The sequence below is a fragment of the Pteropus alecto genome, unplaced genomic scaffold, assembly GCF_000325575.1.
Source record: "Pteropus alecto unplaced genomic scaffold, ASM32557v1 scaffold69, whole genome shotgun sequence".
In the NCBI taxonomy this organism is placed as follows: domain Eukaryota; kingdom Metazoa; phylum Chordata; class Mammalia; order Chiroptera; family Pteropodidae; genus Pteropus; species Pteropus alecto.
The window spans coordinates 6,842,241-6,858,072 of record NW_006494610.1 but is presented as its reverse complement, the minus strand read 5'-3'; the positions used below and the strand labels follow the sequence as shown (position 1 = coordinate 6,858,072).

At 31.3% G+C, this 15,832-nt stretch overlaps 1 protein-coding gene across 1 annotated transcript in view; it reads right to left on the bottom strand.

The window, feature by feature from the left end:
* Positions 1-15,832, bottom strand: part of PCLO (piccolo presynaptic cytomatrix protein) — a 352,477-nt gene that overhangs the window by 161,865 nt on the left and 174,780 nt on the right. The window contains 1 exon segment of the mRNA XM_006925736.2: positions 14,539-15,832. This exon segment is cut by the window's right edge and continues 32 nt beyond it. Coding sequence (XP_006925798.1) covers positions 14,539-15,832 — 1,294 coding nt within the window.

The window sequence follows — 15,832 nt, the reverse complement described above, 5'->3', positions numbered from 1 at the left end:
ATCACCAAAAGCAAAGATGTGTCATGAGACCAAGGCTAAGATTCCCAGTTACTATATACGAACATAAAAGTTGGACAGTAAAGAAAGTTTATAGGAAGAGGTAATTCATTTGGAACATGTAGTTGGAAGAGAGCTCTAAGGATACCCTGGACCACTAGAAAGACTAACAAGTGGGTCCTACAGCAAATTAATCCTGAAACGTTGTTAGAGGCGAAAATGAACTGAAGCTGTCCTGCTTTGTGCACATCCTGAGAAGGTAGGGTTTTTGAAAAGAAAATAACTCTGGGAAAAATAGAAGGCAGCAGGAAAAGAGGAAGGCCAAATATGAAAGAGAGTGATCCCATACAAGGAACCATAGGCATGAGTCTAAGGAGCTGAACAGGGCTGTTGAGGATAGGATGTTGTGGACATGACTTATTTACAGGGTTACGAAGAGTCAGAGCTGACTCTGGTATGTGACACACAGGATATTACTAAATATTCACATAAAAACTCAATGGAAATTATGATTTGTTGGTATCAGGAGTTCATAAGTTTATAAGCTAAATGGTTTTTCTAAAATAAAAGGTTTTGGACTTTATCATCCAATCAAACAATGATTCATTAGGTGAAAAAGTAGGTAAAGCCATATGTAGAATGACTAAGAAGAACTCTAGCATACTGAAAAGAATTTAGGATTTGGATTCAGAAACTCAAGTTTAATCATGACTTTGCAATTTACTTGTTCAGCATGACTCTAAACGACTTAATCTTTATTCTCAATTTTTGACTCTATAATTTGAAGATAAATACCTATACTTCTTTTGTTTCCTGTAAGATAAAACGAGTTTAGTTGCTTCAAGTACTTAGTAGATTTCTTGGCCATGAAGCACTCGATAAATGATAATTGCTAACATCATAATTCCTGCTAGCATAAGGATAAAATATGGTTATATAAATACATGCTGCCTTCCACAAAAGAAAAGAAAACAAACGAAAATAAAAAAAACAAGAAATAGCTCCACAATATATGGTCCACACTTTTATTGAATGTTAAAGAATGATCCATGTGTACAAAAAGATGTTTAATAGTTAACTACTTCTTCACATGAAGAAGCTAAAAATGAAATAAATAAGTTGTCGATTATTTTTATTACCCTTATGCCAGAAGTGAAACAAATTTATAAATTAAAATTCTATGCTATGATTGGAATGACATCTTTAAAATGCAAAATGGGGAATTCCAAGGTTCAACCCCTCCACTGAATCAAGCATTAGGCTGGCAAAAGCAGACAGAATCAACCTTTTTGGAACTCTGCCATCCAATAAAAAACTTAGAGCAAACAGGGGAATGCTTAATAAAGAAAGAGATTACTATAGTTCAGTAAGAAAGCACTGTGGTCTTTTTTGCTTACTCTCTGACAATCTTCCATACTCCAGCTCAGATACAACATCTAGACAGATAAACCTAGAAATAGGGGACTTAAAAAAACATAAACCTATTAGATCTAACAGAATATGTATAAAATATTTAACCCAACAATAACAGAATACATATTTTTCTCACATGCACTTAAGATATTTTTCAGATAGACCATATGTTAGGCCACAATACAAATTTAAACAAATTTTAAAAGATTGAAATCATATAAAGTATTTCCTCTGACAACAGTGGAATAAAGCTAGAGATCAATAAATAAAGGAAATTGAAAGATTCATAAGTATGTGAAAATCAAACAATACACTTTTGAACAACCAATGTATCAAAAAAGAAATTACGAGAGAAATGAGAAAACACTTTAAGATGAATAAAAATAAAGAAAAACAAGATTCCAAAACATGACATGCAGCAAAAGCAATTCTCAGAAGGAAACTAAGAGCTGTAATGTATTTGTTATAAAAGAATAAAATTCTCAAATCAATATCCTAACTTGATATCTAAGGAACTCAAGAAAGAACTACACTCATAGCTAGCAGAAGAAAATATAATACAAATTAAAGTGAAGATAAATGAAATAGATAAAAAAATTAATAACATTAAAAGTTGATTCCTTGTAGAGATCAAGATAATTGACAAAATTTTAGCTAGACTGACAAATAAATTGAAGACACAAATAAATCAAATCATAAATGAAAGTGGGGATTTACTAGCAAACTCATATAAATACAAAGAATTATAAAAAGAATACTACAAATGACTGAATGCCAACAAACTAAATAACCTAGATGAAACTAAAATAGACAAATTCCTTGAAATAGGTCAATCGCTAAAACTGAATAAAAAAAGAAAAATAATCTGAACAGATCTGTTAGTAAAGAGATTGAATAAGTCATCAAAAAACTCCCAATGACAAAAAAAAAAGCCCAGGATCAGATTGCTTCCCTGGTGAATTCTACCAAACACTGAGAGAAGAATGAACACCAGTATTCCTCAAATACTTTTAAAAGTAGAAGAAAAGTGTATATTTCCTAATTTATTTTATGAGATTATTATCTTGATACCAAAGTGAGACATACCATGAAAAAATAAACTATAAATCAATATCACTTACGAAGATACACACAAAATTTTCAACAAAATACTAGTAAACAAAATCCAACAGCATATTTAAAAAATGACAGCAAAATTTATCCCAGGAATGCAATGTGATTTAACATACTAAAATACTAAAATCAATCAATGTAATACAGAACAATGAAGAAAAAAACTTTTATGAGCATCTCAATTGATGCAGAGAATGCATCTGACCCAAACCTAAACCCTTTCATGGTAATAACACTAAAAAAATTAGAAACAGAGAGACTATCATCAATATAATAAAGGGCATTTATTAAAAAGCCACAGCTAACATCATACTTAATAATGAAAGACTTCATGGTAAAAGACTGAAAGCTTTCCCCTGAGATCAGGAACAAAAAAAGGAAGTCTATTTTTACCACTGCTTTTTTTTTTTTTTTTTGACAACTGCTTTTCTGTATCAGAAGTTCTAGCCAGAGAAGTTAAACAAGAAAAAATAAATAAAGGACATCTAAATTGGAAAGGAAGAAGTAAAGCAGTCTATTCACAGATGATGTAATCCTATATTTTCTATATATAGAAAATATAATCCTATATTTTTCCCATAAATTCCATTAAATACCAAGAATGCTCAAAGAAACAGGCAATAAACAAATGCAGCAAAGTTGCAGGGTACAAGATCAACACAAAAAATGTCAGTTGTGTTTCAATACACTAGTAGTGGCCAATTTGAAAAGGAAATCAAGAAAAAACAATTTTATTTATACCAATGTTCAATAAATAAAATACCTAGGAATAATTTCACAAAGAAAGGAAAGACTTTTATACTGAACACTACAAAACTTTCTTGAAAGAAAAACATAGAGCTAAATAAATGGAAATATATCCAATGTTCATGGATTAGAAGACACTATAAGGTTAAGATGGAAATACTACTTGAGTAATCTATAGATTCAATACAATTCCTATAAAAATTTTAGGAAGACACTATAAGGTTAAGATGGAAATACTACCGGAGTAATCTATAGATTCAATACAATTCCTACAAAACTTTCTTGAAAGAAAAACATAGAGCTAAATAAATGGAAATATATCCAATATTCATGGATTAGAAGACACTATAAGGTTAAGATGGAAATACTACTTGAGTAATCTATAGATTCAATACAATTCCTATAAAAATTCCAGTGGCCTTCTTTTGCAGAATTAGAAAAGCTGATCATCAAATTTACATGTAACTTCGAAGAGCCCCAAATAGCGAAAATAATATTGAAAAAGAAAAAGAAAATTGGAGGACCTGCACTTCCCTATTTCACAACTTCAAAGCTACAGTAATAAAAACAATACGAAACTGGCATAAGGGCAGAAATAAATCCACAGAATAGAATTGACAGTGCGGTAATAAACCCTTACATCTATAGCTAATTGATTTTCAACAAGTATGTCAAGATCATTCAATAGGGTAAGAATAGTCTCTTCAACAAATGATGCTATATATCCAGATGTAAAAAAATGAAGTTGGACACCTACCTCACATCCTATACAAAAATTAACTCAAAATATATCAAGAACCTAAATAAAAGAGCTAACACTATAAAACTCTTAGAAGAAAACATAAGGATAAATCTTTGTGACCTTTAATTTGACAATGGATTTTTAGATATGACACCAAAAGCAAAAATAACAAAAGAAAAAAAATACACAAATTAAACTTTTAAAAAATAAAAATTTGCATATCAATGGCCAGGTGAAGAAGGTGAAAAGACAATCTAGAGAATGAGGGAAAATACTTGCAAATAATATGTGATAAGAGTCTAGTATCCAGAATAAATAAAGAACTCTTACAACTCAAAGACAAAAAGACATACATCCCAATTAAAAACTGGGCAAAAGACTTTAACAGTCATTTTTCCAAATGAGAAATACAAATGGGGGTGTGGAAGGGGAGGTAGATGGGAGAAAGGATTTAAATAATTTCTTCAATTAAAATAATTAATTAATTTATTTATAAAAATAAATAAAAAAAGCTTATCAAGCTCTTAAAAAAAGATGAGTACAATAAAAAAATACAAATGGTTTAGAAGCACATGAAAAGATGCTCAATATTAGTCATCAGTGAAATGCAAATTAAAATCAATGAGTGACCAATTCATACCCCTAAGACAGCAATAATAATAATAATAATAATAATAATAATAATAATAATGATAAATGAAAAATAGTGAATATTGGGAAGGACATGGAGAAAGTGGAATCCTCATACATTGCTGGTAAACATGTAAAATATTTCATCTATTGTGGAAAAAGTTTGACAGTCCATTAAAAAGCTAATTATGAAATTACCATACTACCTAGCAATTCCACTCATAGATTTATAGCCAAAAGGATTGAAAACAGGTACTCAAACAAATATGTGTGCATTAATGGTCATTGCAGCACTATTTTCAAGAGCTTAATTTGCTTTAAAGTATTAAAGGAATATAACATTTTAGGAATATAACATTTTAATACTTCAGTTGTAAAGTGAAACTTACTAACTACAAGGATATAAAAAATAAAGTGAGGCTAGTGATAATTAATGAAACCTGAACTTATTTATCTTGCATTTGAGTGAGCATTACATAGAAGTAAGGGGCATCATATTTCTAAATTTTACATTTTCATTAAAAGATGCATTGCTTTGTGACAATACAGATATATTTCTTAACTGGCTTGTTGATCCAGTCAACATTACATTTTCTTGACTATTTTTCTAGGAGAAAAGAAAATGCTTGAAGGTACTGATGACCTCCTTTTCCTTTTATTCTCCCAATGTCAAGTTATTATTACTAAGTTTAAAATCACTTTTTGTAGTTACTACTTCAAAAATTTATTGGGGCAGCAAAACTTATTTTGCCTATATGCTTTTAGCTAGGCAGAAAGAAAGCTTGATGACTCGTAAACATAAAGAGAAATAAAGAAATAATTTAAAAGCATTGACAATCTAAAGACTATGAAAACATGATAGCACAAGAATTGAATTAAGATCAGCTCACTGGATAATGAACACAGATACCATCTATTTTCTCAATTAACTTTTACTTGGTGCTGCTGCACTAGGATAATGAATGTTATTGAACAACTATCTAATGCTGATTCCTTCTTCAAGGACAGAAAATCATTTACAGTTTTAATATGCTACCATGAAATAACTACCTTCCTTTATCAGAAAATGTGTTAAATGGTTTATGCAGGCAATCTAAAGTGGAATAATAAAGCTAATAAAAATTTTCCAAAAATTAACATAAAAACTTATTCTAAAATATAAACGTAAATTTAAAAAGTATAAAGCATCTTCCCAGTTTTCTTTTCAGCAGTCATTTTTTTTAATATTCCAGCATGCTGAATATTGTAGTACTTACTGCCTGCCTGTGAATTATTCCATTTTGAGAACAAATTATTGATTTATAACGAGAGATTGTAATGACTTTAGTGCTTCTATAAAACATTTTCTCATTGGCAATCTCTCATCAGAACAAATTTAACTTTATTTCAAATGCTGTAAAATGTAAATTTCTAATTTTACATATGATGTATTAGTTATAATTGATTGCCATGTCATGTGTATTCTAAAGCATCAGATCATTAGCAATTTTAGGAATGATTTAACAACCTATCAAAAGTCAAAATGACCATTTTAATAGTGGTGTAGTTTTTTACTAAATTATCTTGAGATAATAAAGGTATTTTACATTTCAGACCCTTGAAATGCCTAATCAGAAAATCACAGGAATCTCTTTTTGTTTGTTTGTTTGTTTCTCATTGAATATCCCCTGGCCTAAAACATAAACTTGGAACATGACATTAAAATAGTTCAGAGTTGTTTTCATCTACATACGTTTGCAGTGGATAAAATATTACTTCTTCATAAACTCAAATCATGTGAAATAGAGCATGATTTAAATTAAATAACAAATTAAATTAAATAACAATAACAAAATTTCCCTGGAAAGTACTTGACCATGACCCTTATTCCATATAAACTGCCAAACAATTTGGTTCTTTAGGAGACAATGCTATTAATAATGGATAAAAGATGACAATTAAATTAAGTGTCAAGAAATATTCAGTATTCTAGAGGATAATGCTCATGGGTTTATATAAATATGACAATATTTTTACTAAATGTCCTTTTAAGAAGTTAACTTCTCTTTTCATTTTTCATTTCTACACTTTCAATTACATGAGAATAGAGGCATAATTGGATGGTTGGTAACATGATTTTCCAAGGATAATTAATGAACCTGAGCTTATTGATTATCTTGCATTTGAGTGAGCATTTATAGGCATCGACTCCTGCTTAAAGGAAAGAACTGGTTGAAACCATGAGCAAAAAAGATTTTTAAAAATACAATAACATTGCTGTTTTGTTAGAAACATTTCTATCATTTTAATACCCATGACACACTGAAGAAACTCATGTACATTTATTCACGTCAAAAGGAAAATTAATGTTGTTGAGCTTTTTATGAAGTATTATAAAACTCTCTACAATTAGCATTAATTAGTACTTTAAGCAGTGATTTCATCTTGAGGTTCAAAGAAATAAATGATTAAGCCATTTAAGTAGCCTCCATGCCAGGAGATTCAGATCACTGAATTAGGCTGAGTTTTTATCAGAAAAAATAATGAGGACTTGCCTTGACCCTGCTATGCTAAAATATATTACCTAATAGATAAATTAAAATTTGGTCCAACCTATTAAGAGTAATTTATTCATGTAGATAAAGTGGTTTATCAGAAAGCCCAAACAATTTTTGTATATTTTTTTTTTCATAAACTTATCTTTCACTTGAGGAGGGAGAAAGAGAAAGTAAGGAATATAATCACTTTTAGCTTCAAAACTTCTATTTTTACTGATTTTTTTAATCTCTTAAGAGTTTTTTTATTGTTTTTCACAAAACTAAGCTTTTATTTGCTAGCTCATAACATTTTTTCAACCAAAATAAAATAGTGAGATAGCAGGTCTATAATCTAATGATTTCTTATATTGTTTTCAACCATTAAATTTTTTCAATTGTTTTAATTTGAATCTTTCACAACTTGTTCTTGAGGTTAAAATAAAATGGATAAAAATTCCTTTTGTTGTTTGTGGCTTCAGGATAAACTACCTCAGTTTATTTAGCCAGTTCATTTAAGACTCAGTTTAACTCATCACACTTATTCTAGTGCTCTAATTCAAACTCTACACATAAGGTGCAGAACAATAATAGCAAGAAAACCCTATTGTTTAGTGGAGCCTCATTTGATTCAAATGAAATTAATGTTGGCTGTGTATGGGGGTGAAAAGAACATTGACCTGGACATCAACTGACTCATCTTTTAAATTATGGAATAAAATAAACATAAAGTCTACAAGAAATAAGTGGTTTGGGTCTCAACCAAGCAACTGCATATGAAAATATTTTATTAGTTATACTAGGTTATGAAAGCATTAAGTATATTATGTATATATGTTTATTATATGTATTATACACATATATGCCTACTATAAATGCATATTTTGACGTAGAATATCATAAGAAAATGTCAAGTAACATTGGAATATGTTGTAATGCCACTATATACCTTACGCCCCAAAATATACCTCAAACTTTTACAAATTTTTATAGCAGAATCATTAGTTACTAGCTTACTAATTTTTTCAATAACAGCTAATGCAGCAGAATAGAGAATCCTAAATAGTAATTTTTAGAAATTTAAACAAATATATAAAAACATGTATGTGTATTGGGAGGGGATGTATTTGGAAGCATATGTATGTAGCTTTATTGTAGAGGGAGTAACAAACTACACAATTTCAAATTAGAAGTCATAGTGAATAGTTAAGAAACTAATACTATGATAAAATAGTTAAGAAGCTAATTAATGTTAAATCATGGTCTATGTTTTTAAACTGTCAGTAATAATCAATGCTTTGCTAATTCGAACTCCCTGTGTTAGTTAAACTGGCATGTTCAAATATTTAGTATTTCATTTTTAGCAGAGGTCTTTCACAGAACATTACAACATACATGTTTCTTATAATTGTGCTCATTTGCATATTTTGATATGTAATATCTGGAAAGGATAACACAAATAATCTGATTTTTCCCCTTCGGTCTTAAAAGCTTTGTTTTGAAATTAATCCTTAGTTATTAATTATAATGAAATAGCAAACTAAACTACTGAACATTAAACTGATGAAATCAACTAAAAAACTTTCTGGTTTTCACTCATTGACATTTTTATATATGTATACATTTGTTTTTATTTTTATCATAGCCAAATAATTAATTACCATAAATTATTTTAGTGCCATTTATTTTGAAAATCACTTTAAAATAGTATTTCTTATTTCAATTTTAAAATAGCTGAATTTTAAAATGTAAGGTTTTAATCATATAAAAGTGTTATGAGAAATATATATTAGTAATAAAGAAAGAGCTATATAAAGAATGAGCCTTCTTTAATTTACAAATCTATCTTTCATATATAAATAATCTTTCTGACATATATAAATACCAACATTATAAAACAATTTCATCAAAGTCAGTTTTAATAGACTGATTTCTTACATTGCTTTTCAAGAGAGTAATGAAAAACAACTCCTAATAAATATTTTTCAAATCACACTTGGCCAGCATAATATTTTTTATATCTGTATATTCTGACAGAAATAAAATCGACAGAAATAAAACTTCTCAATTTAGGTTATAAAAATTACTCTCAGAAATAGACATTAAAGAGTTCCAAAAATCTTAAAAATAGCTATCAAAACAGCAATCAGTCAAGCAAAACATATTCTTGTAAAAATCAGCTCATGAATACCATCTGCTTGGCAATAGGACCCTGGCTTAAACTCTAGAATAAAATGATTTTAATGAGAAGTCTGTCTGTTACTAAAAAAAAGCTCTTAACTTGTTCAATAAGTCTAAGGGTAAGACAAAGGAGCTTTACACTTAAGAGCTCATGTATTTTTAAGACCTTATGGAAGTGATAAAATTTTAACATAGCCTATTTTAGTACAAAAAGTGTTGTGTATCATCATTAACAAACCGTACTATTTATGAAATATAGGCCTTTTTGATAGAGGAATAACTTTAAAATTTTATTATTTTTTTTAAGATAGTGAAATCTTGGAATAAATTAGATCCCTTCTAGCTCCAAACAAATTCTTAGAATTCACAAGGCTATTTCTTCCGATGAATAATGTTACTTTCTCCCCTGATTTTGTAAAGAACATGCTACATTAACTTTCCTTCCTGAAGTTATTGATCATCTGGGGTAATGATGTAATCAGTTTCATTGTGTAGAAGAAAGAAAAAGGGCATTTTGGTGCTCTAATTTATAAAAATTCTGTAGATGTGATGCTAGAGATAATTCTCAGGTACACATAAAAATACTGGACTGAAATATATTTGGAAAAGTGTAATGTCATCCATTCAGCAAAAGGAAGAAAAACATAGAGAAGAAAGTGACAGGAAAAACTGTAACACTGAACTACACAAAAAGTAGGGAGAAGAAAAGTAAGTTTTTATATATTTATTTTGTTGTTGTTGTTTTTGAGAATTATTTTTACCAACCTACAAAGTAAAGCTCAGATTTAAGATTTTATATTCATATAAGGAAGCAGGATGTAACAAAAAAATAATTTGGTTACATAAATGTAAAATATAAAATTTGGCTTTGAGGCTGTGACTTTGATATTACAATAAAGGGGTCTGGAAAATTAATAGAACTCACCTCTTACAGACATTGGGGAATATTACATAACTCAATAAAATAATCTCAGATAACTCCCTGCTCCAGGTATGCCCACTGTGTATATTATTTTATAATTTTCTGTTAATTAGTACTAATTTGAATCAATTGAATGTATAAGATATCTTAGGAGTAGCATGGACTCAAATGTCAGTGATACACTAATTAGACAATATAAACCCCATATACCCCTGCTTTGGAATTTCTGTGTCAAAGATGTGACCAAAGTTCTGTGACAAAAATTCTACAGGCGTTAAAGGATCTTATGCCACATAGTTGAATTTCTGTAGAGTGAGAATGGAATAAAATTTAAATCCATTCCAAATGTTCCAAATTGCAGAATTAAGACAAATGTTTTAAAACGCCAGGAAAGGAGTTTCATAAAGAAAAAGAATTTGTAATAATTAAAGCTCTCCATAAAAGCTTGTGAAATAGTTACTAAGAACAAAAAAATGTGTAGGAAAATAGAGACAAAACCAAATTAAAAACAGTCCACATTTGCCTATGAACAAACAAAAAATGCAATATAGTGCTTCGATAGGTATTATGGGTTGAATTGTATCTCTAACCTCCCTGTCAAAAAAATAAAAAAAGAAGATACATTGGAGTCCTAATCCATAGTACTTCCAAACGTAAAATCATTTAGACACAAGGTCTTTACAGAGGTAATCAAGGTCATGTAATTAGTGTGGGACCTAATCAATAGAACTGTTGTCCTTATAAAGAGGGGGGATTTGGACAGTGAGACAGATACACAGAGAGAGAAGACAATATGAAGAGACACAGGGAAACTGTCATCTGAAAGACAAAGACTGCTAGAGCCAGCAGAAACTAGGAGAGATGCCCGCAACAGCCCTCAGAAGGGCCAGCCCTGCTGCTACCTTGATTTTGGACTTCTAGCCTCTAGAATTGTGACAATTGATTTCTGTTGTTTAAGCCACCCAGTTCATGTTACTTGGTTAAGAAAGACTTAACAAACTAATACAATTTGTGGGCAAGAAGAACAAAATGATCCCAGTGGTAAGTTAGACATAATGCCTCCTCTCTGGTTCATCCTACATCTTTAGAGTTTACTAGAGTGTCTAGAAAAGAGCAATGAATGAATCAGATAATGAGTGAATGCAAACAATAAATTTTGAAATGAATAAACCTAATTGAGAGGAATTTAAATGAGAATTTTGGGTAGAGCAGAGAAAATGACAATATAAAAAGACACCAAGCATGGTACTGAAGCAGTAAGAAAAAAATTTTTTAGTAAGTGTCAGAAGAGACTAATAAAGAATAAGAACTGTAAAGTGCAGCATCTAACATTCTAATTCTGACCAGGTTTTTAGTTTATTAAGAAACCATGATAAAGACACTAGCCTACTCTGGGCTTTGTTCCTCATCTGTATGGTGGCTGGACTATCTTAATAGCTAAATATCCTTCAACTTGTGTTCAGTGTCTTATATGTCTATACAAAATATAAGCAAAGTAGAATTGATACTTAAAGCAAAGGAAATATCAATTTAGATGATCAAAAGGATGGGTTAGATTGTAGTAATTAAAAGGTAAGTAGCCAGAGTCTTTTAAAGACCAGATTTTATGGGTCTTTGTTAAGAAATTTCTAATATATTCTGAATTTGATGAAAATCTGCTGTAGAGTTTAAGCATTGGAGTGCATGATATATAATCTGGCGTACATTTTAGAAAACCACCCTAGAAATAGTTTAAAGAACTGACTGCAACAAAGGCAAGAGCATAGGGAGTTTAGGGGCTAGTGCACGGTGGAAGTAAAAAATGACGGTGGCTTTGGTTTAGGCTCCCTGTGGCCAAGGGAAATAAATCCAAACTCTAACTTGGGAAACTAGATCCCCTGTGACCTGTTCTTTACTTGCTTTTCACGTTTCATTTACAGTAAACTTTTTTCTCTTCTTCTGCTTTATGTCTGCTCATCAGTCTGAACCTTCACACATTCTGTTCCTTCTATTTAGGACGACCTCCATTTTTCTCTTCATAGTGCAACAGAGGCCTCACATTCACATTTCAGAACCTTCTCTTAGAAACATTTCCTGACATTTCGAGGAAGAGGAGATCTTAACCGCAGAATCTCATATAATGTAAAACTTATCTTTCATGCTGTATTATAAGTGTTCAATGCCAATTGAATGGTGGGATTTATTTTCAGCTTTATTAGTCTGAGAAAATTATCAACATGTTTACTACTGAGCTAGAGTTTATAAATTAAAGTCACTATGAATATCACTTGGAAGATTATTCTTTTCAGTACCACTAATAGTAATCCATGCTTATAATTAAGACAGTTTAAAAAACTTTTTTCTCATGTCTTGAAATTTGCAAAACAAAAACAAAAACAAAAACAAAAACAACAAATTATAAAATTGATGTTTTAGAATCAGAGTATCTAAAAAATGGTAAAAACTTTGCCTGTATTGAAATGGCCTACCTCATGTGTGTGCAATACAACAGTATCTTTGAATTTGTATACAATTATTCCATATTGAAACAATTAGAAAAAGGAACTACTGAACTGTGCTCAAAGGCTCAATATACCTAAGATTTTTCAGGCTCAGAGTATTATTTGGTAATTCTACGCAACTCTTTTTATGATTTGACAGTTAATCATTGTTGATACAATGAGTAACATAATCCATATAACCCACTGTATCTTTCATTTCATACTTCCAAATCTAAAGTGAATATTATGAGGAAAAAAATATCGACAACTTGAATCTCTTTTATAACTGAATATGTTTGAATTGTGGGTACAGGGACATATAGTAAGTAAATGATGAATCTATCAACTGGAAAAGTCTATTCTTTCTATTTACAGAAGCCTTGAATATTACTTTAAAATGCTATAAAAAACACATTTTCAAAGTTTCCCAAGTAATTCTTCAGGTGAATTTATAGCTCATAGCTGTAAAAATACCAATGTAGTATAACTGAGTTAAAAAACACTTCTCACAATAGATTTAAGTCTAGAAACAAAGCTATACATAAAATAATTCTCTAAAAATTGAATAAAATCTTAATATACCAGTGGTTCCCTGACTTAACAGTTATGACCTCTATCCCCCATGAAAAGTTTTACTTTATAGGATATACTGTTTGAGAAAGTACATAATAACAAAATGTCACTATGAAACTAGGAAACTTAGATGTGAATTTGTAATTTATTAATATTTCTATTGATATGTCTATATACCTATAAATAGACTTATAGTCAGTCATATGTAATGGCATATTTTTCAGCCCGCAGCCAATGTTTAACATAGATGAGTCAGTGGAAATATAGCAATGTCTCAGAAAAACCTATTTAGAAGCTTCAGGGTTTGAAGACCTAGAGTTCAGAAACCAGTGTATTAGAACTTTTAATTTGAACATAAATCTTGTTTTAAATTGAACTATCATCTTTATCAATAAACTTCTAAAGAGATATATTAGACTTTCTTAAGCAGACTGCACCTGCTTTTATAGATGATTATTCTTATTCTCAGCTATAGATCTTCACAAATGTGTCCAACATATTTGTATATGTTTTTTTCCCCTTGAAGCATACTTATATATTTCTAAATAATGAATAACTATTAATCTCAATTATTCAAAGAAACATAAAAATTATTTTTGCTTGTGTAAGCATCAGGACTATGGCTTACCTAAGGTTAGATTAAGAAAGTTGCCAGAAACAAAATAAGCATGAATGAACTATGAAGATTATATTATGAATTCATTTACCTACTGTAGAAATGCTCTTTTTGAGCAGGAAGTGTCCTAAGCCCTTTTATGAAAACATTCTGGCTGAGGGAAAAAGAGAACTACTTAGATGATCTCTAAGGACCATTCCACTAAGAACTCCAGTATCCATAGGTCTAAATTTATGGTCTTCCTTTGACTTATCTGTTTATATTCAATGTTTATTCCATTATTGAATATGAATATTATATTCATTGAAACTATAGTCTAAAATTGACATGTGGGAGATTTCAAGATTCAAGCAAAACTTGCAATTTCATTGTCATAAAATAATAAACTTCCTTCTGATTTTGCCTCGCAGATTTTTTTTGTGTGTGTGGTATTTTTAAGGGAATGTATACATTTCTATTCCCCACCCCCAAACTAAGAATTAAATTATCCTCACTGATATTTAGTATTAAGTTTCTAAGGTACCAGGAGCTTTATTGCTTTCTAAAGTCTGCAAACACATGGTTAACATCAATTCATCCAGTGTCTTCTAACTGAAAAGAATCACTCTTACCGTGTAGCCCTCGGTATACTGAAAAGGAGCCCTGGAACTTTCGTCCGCTGTTGGACTCAGAGGCTTGGGGTCCGACATGGACCGCTGCATCATCTTGGCTGTCTTAGGACTCGCTGGGGGAACTTTAGCCATATCTGGATGCAGTACTTTCTGTGGACTTATATCATCAGGGAGGGGTTTTTCATAAGGTACAAAGGCTGATTCTAAGGCTTTGCCTGGTGAAAGTGGTGAGATGGGTGAATAAAGGACTTTTGGAGATTTGGGTGGGGAAGGAGCCAGCTGTAGTGTGGAATCTGCTCGAAGGTGAGATGAATAACCGATCTCTAAAGGTGTTGGGCGTTTCTTGTCTTTGGGTGGAGATGTGGCACTCAGATATTGAGGACTCTGTGTGTCTGAATCTGCTTCTGTTTGACATCCTAAACTGCCCCCTTTGTAAGTCTTTTCGGGTGCTGAAATGTGTTTAATTATTTCTACCTTGGCATCCACGCGTGCCCGAATTGAAGGCGTTCGTATGGTTCCAACTGGTTCAGTTTGCACAGATATCTCTGCTACTGTTTGAACTGCTATACTGGAGACTTTGGAAAGGGGTTTGGTCTTCTCAGCCTCTGTAGTGCTGTCACCGTATTTTGCTACACGAGCCTTTCTCCTCGATCTAGTAGGCATGTCCCATTCATCCTGATCTTCATCATCAGTTTGGACACTTGTATCAACACTCTTTTTAGTTCTCCTTCTCCTACTCACGTAACTCCGATCTGTTGCATCTTCATCGTCAGTCTGTACGCCACTGTCAACTATCTTTTTAAAAGAGCGGGGATCATCTGCCATATTTTCCCCTATCTCATCGTACTGTCCACGGACTTTAGCTCCAGAACTTCTTTTTTTGGGTTGTTTTTCATCTTTTACAACAACGTCTGTTAAAGGTATTTCTGAAACAGTACTCAGGATGCCAGGTGGGGCAATATACTGAGTAACACCATCAGACTGAACTGTGTACCATCCTTGGCTTTGTGGTATTTCAATTGCCACAACGGCTGATGCTGTGGTGGTTGTATCTTCGGTTGCCCAAAACTGACCACCTTCTGGGGCACCATACTGACCTTCCAACATTGCCTGCTCTGTAGTGGTTTGTGGGGAAGCAGTTCCTGAAGGATCATAGTTATACTGATAGATCTGGCGAATCTTCTGCTCCTCGAGCTGCTGGTGAAGCTGTTGCTGCAGCTGTTGGATCTGCTCTAGCTGTAACTGTTGCTGAGCTAATGTCTCTTGCCTCATTATGAACTGGGCTTCACGCTCT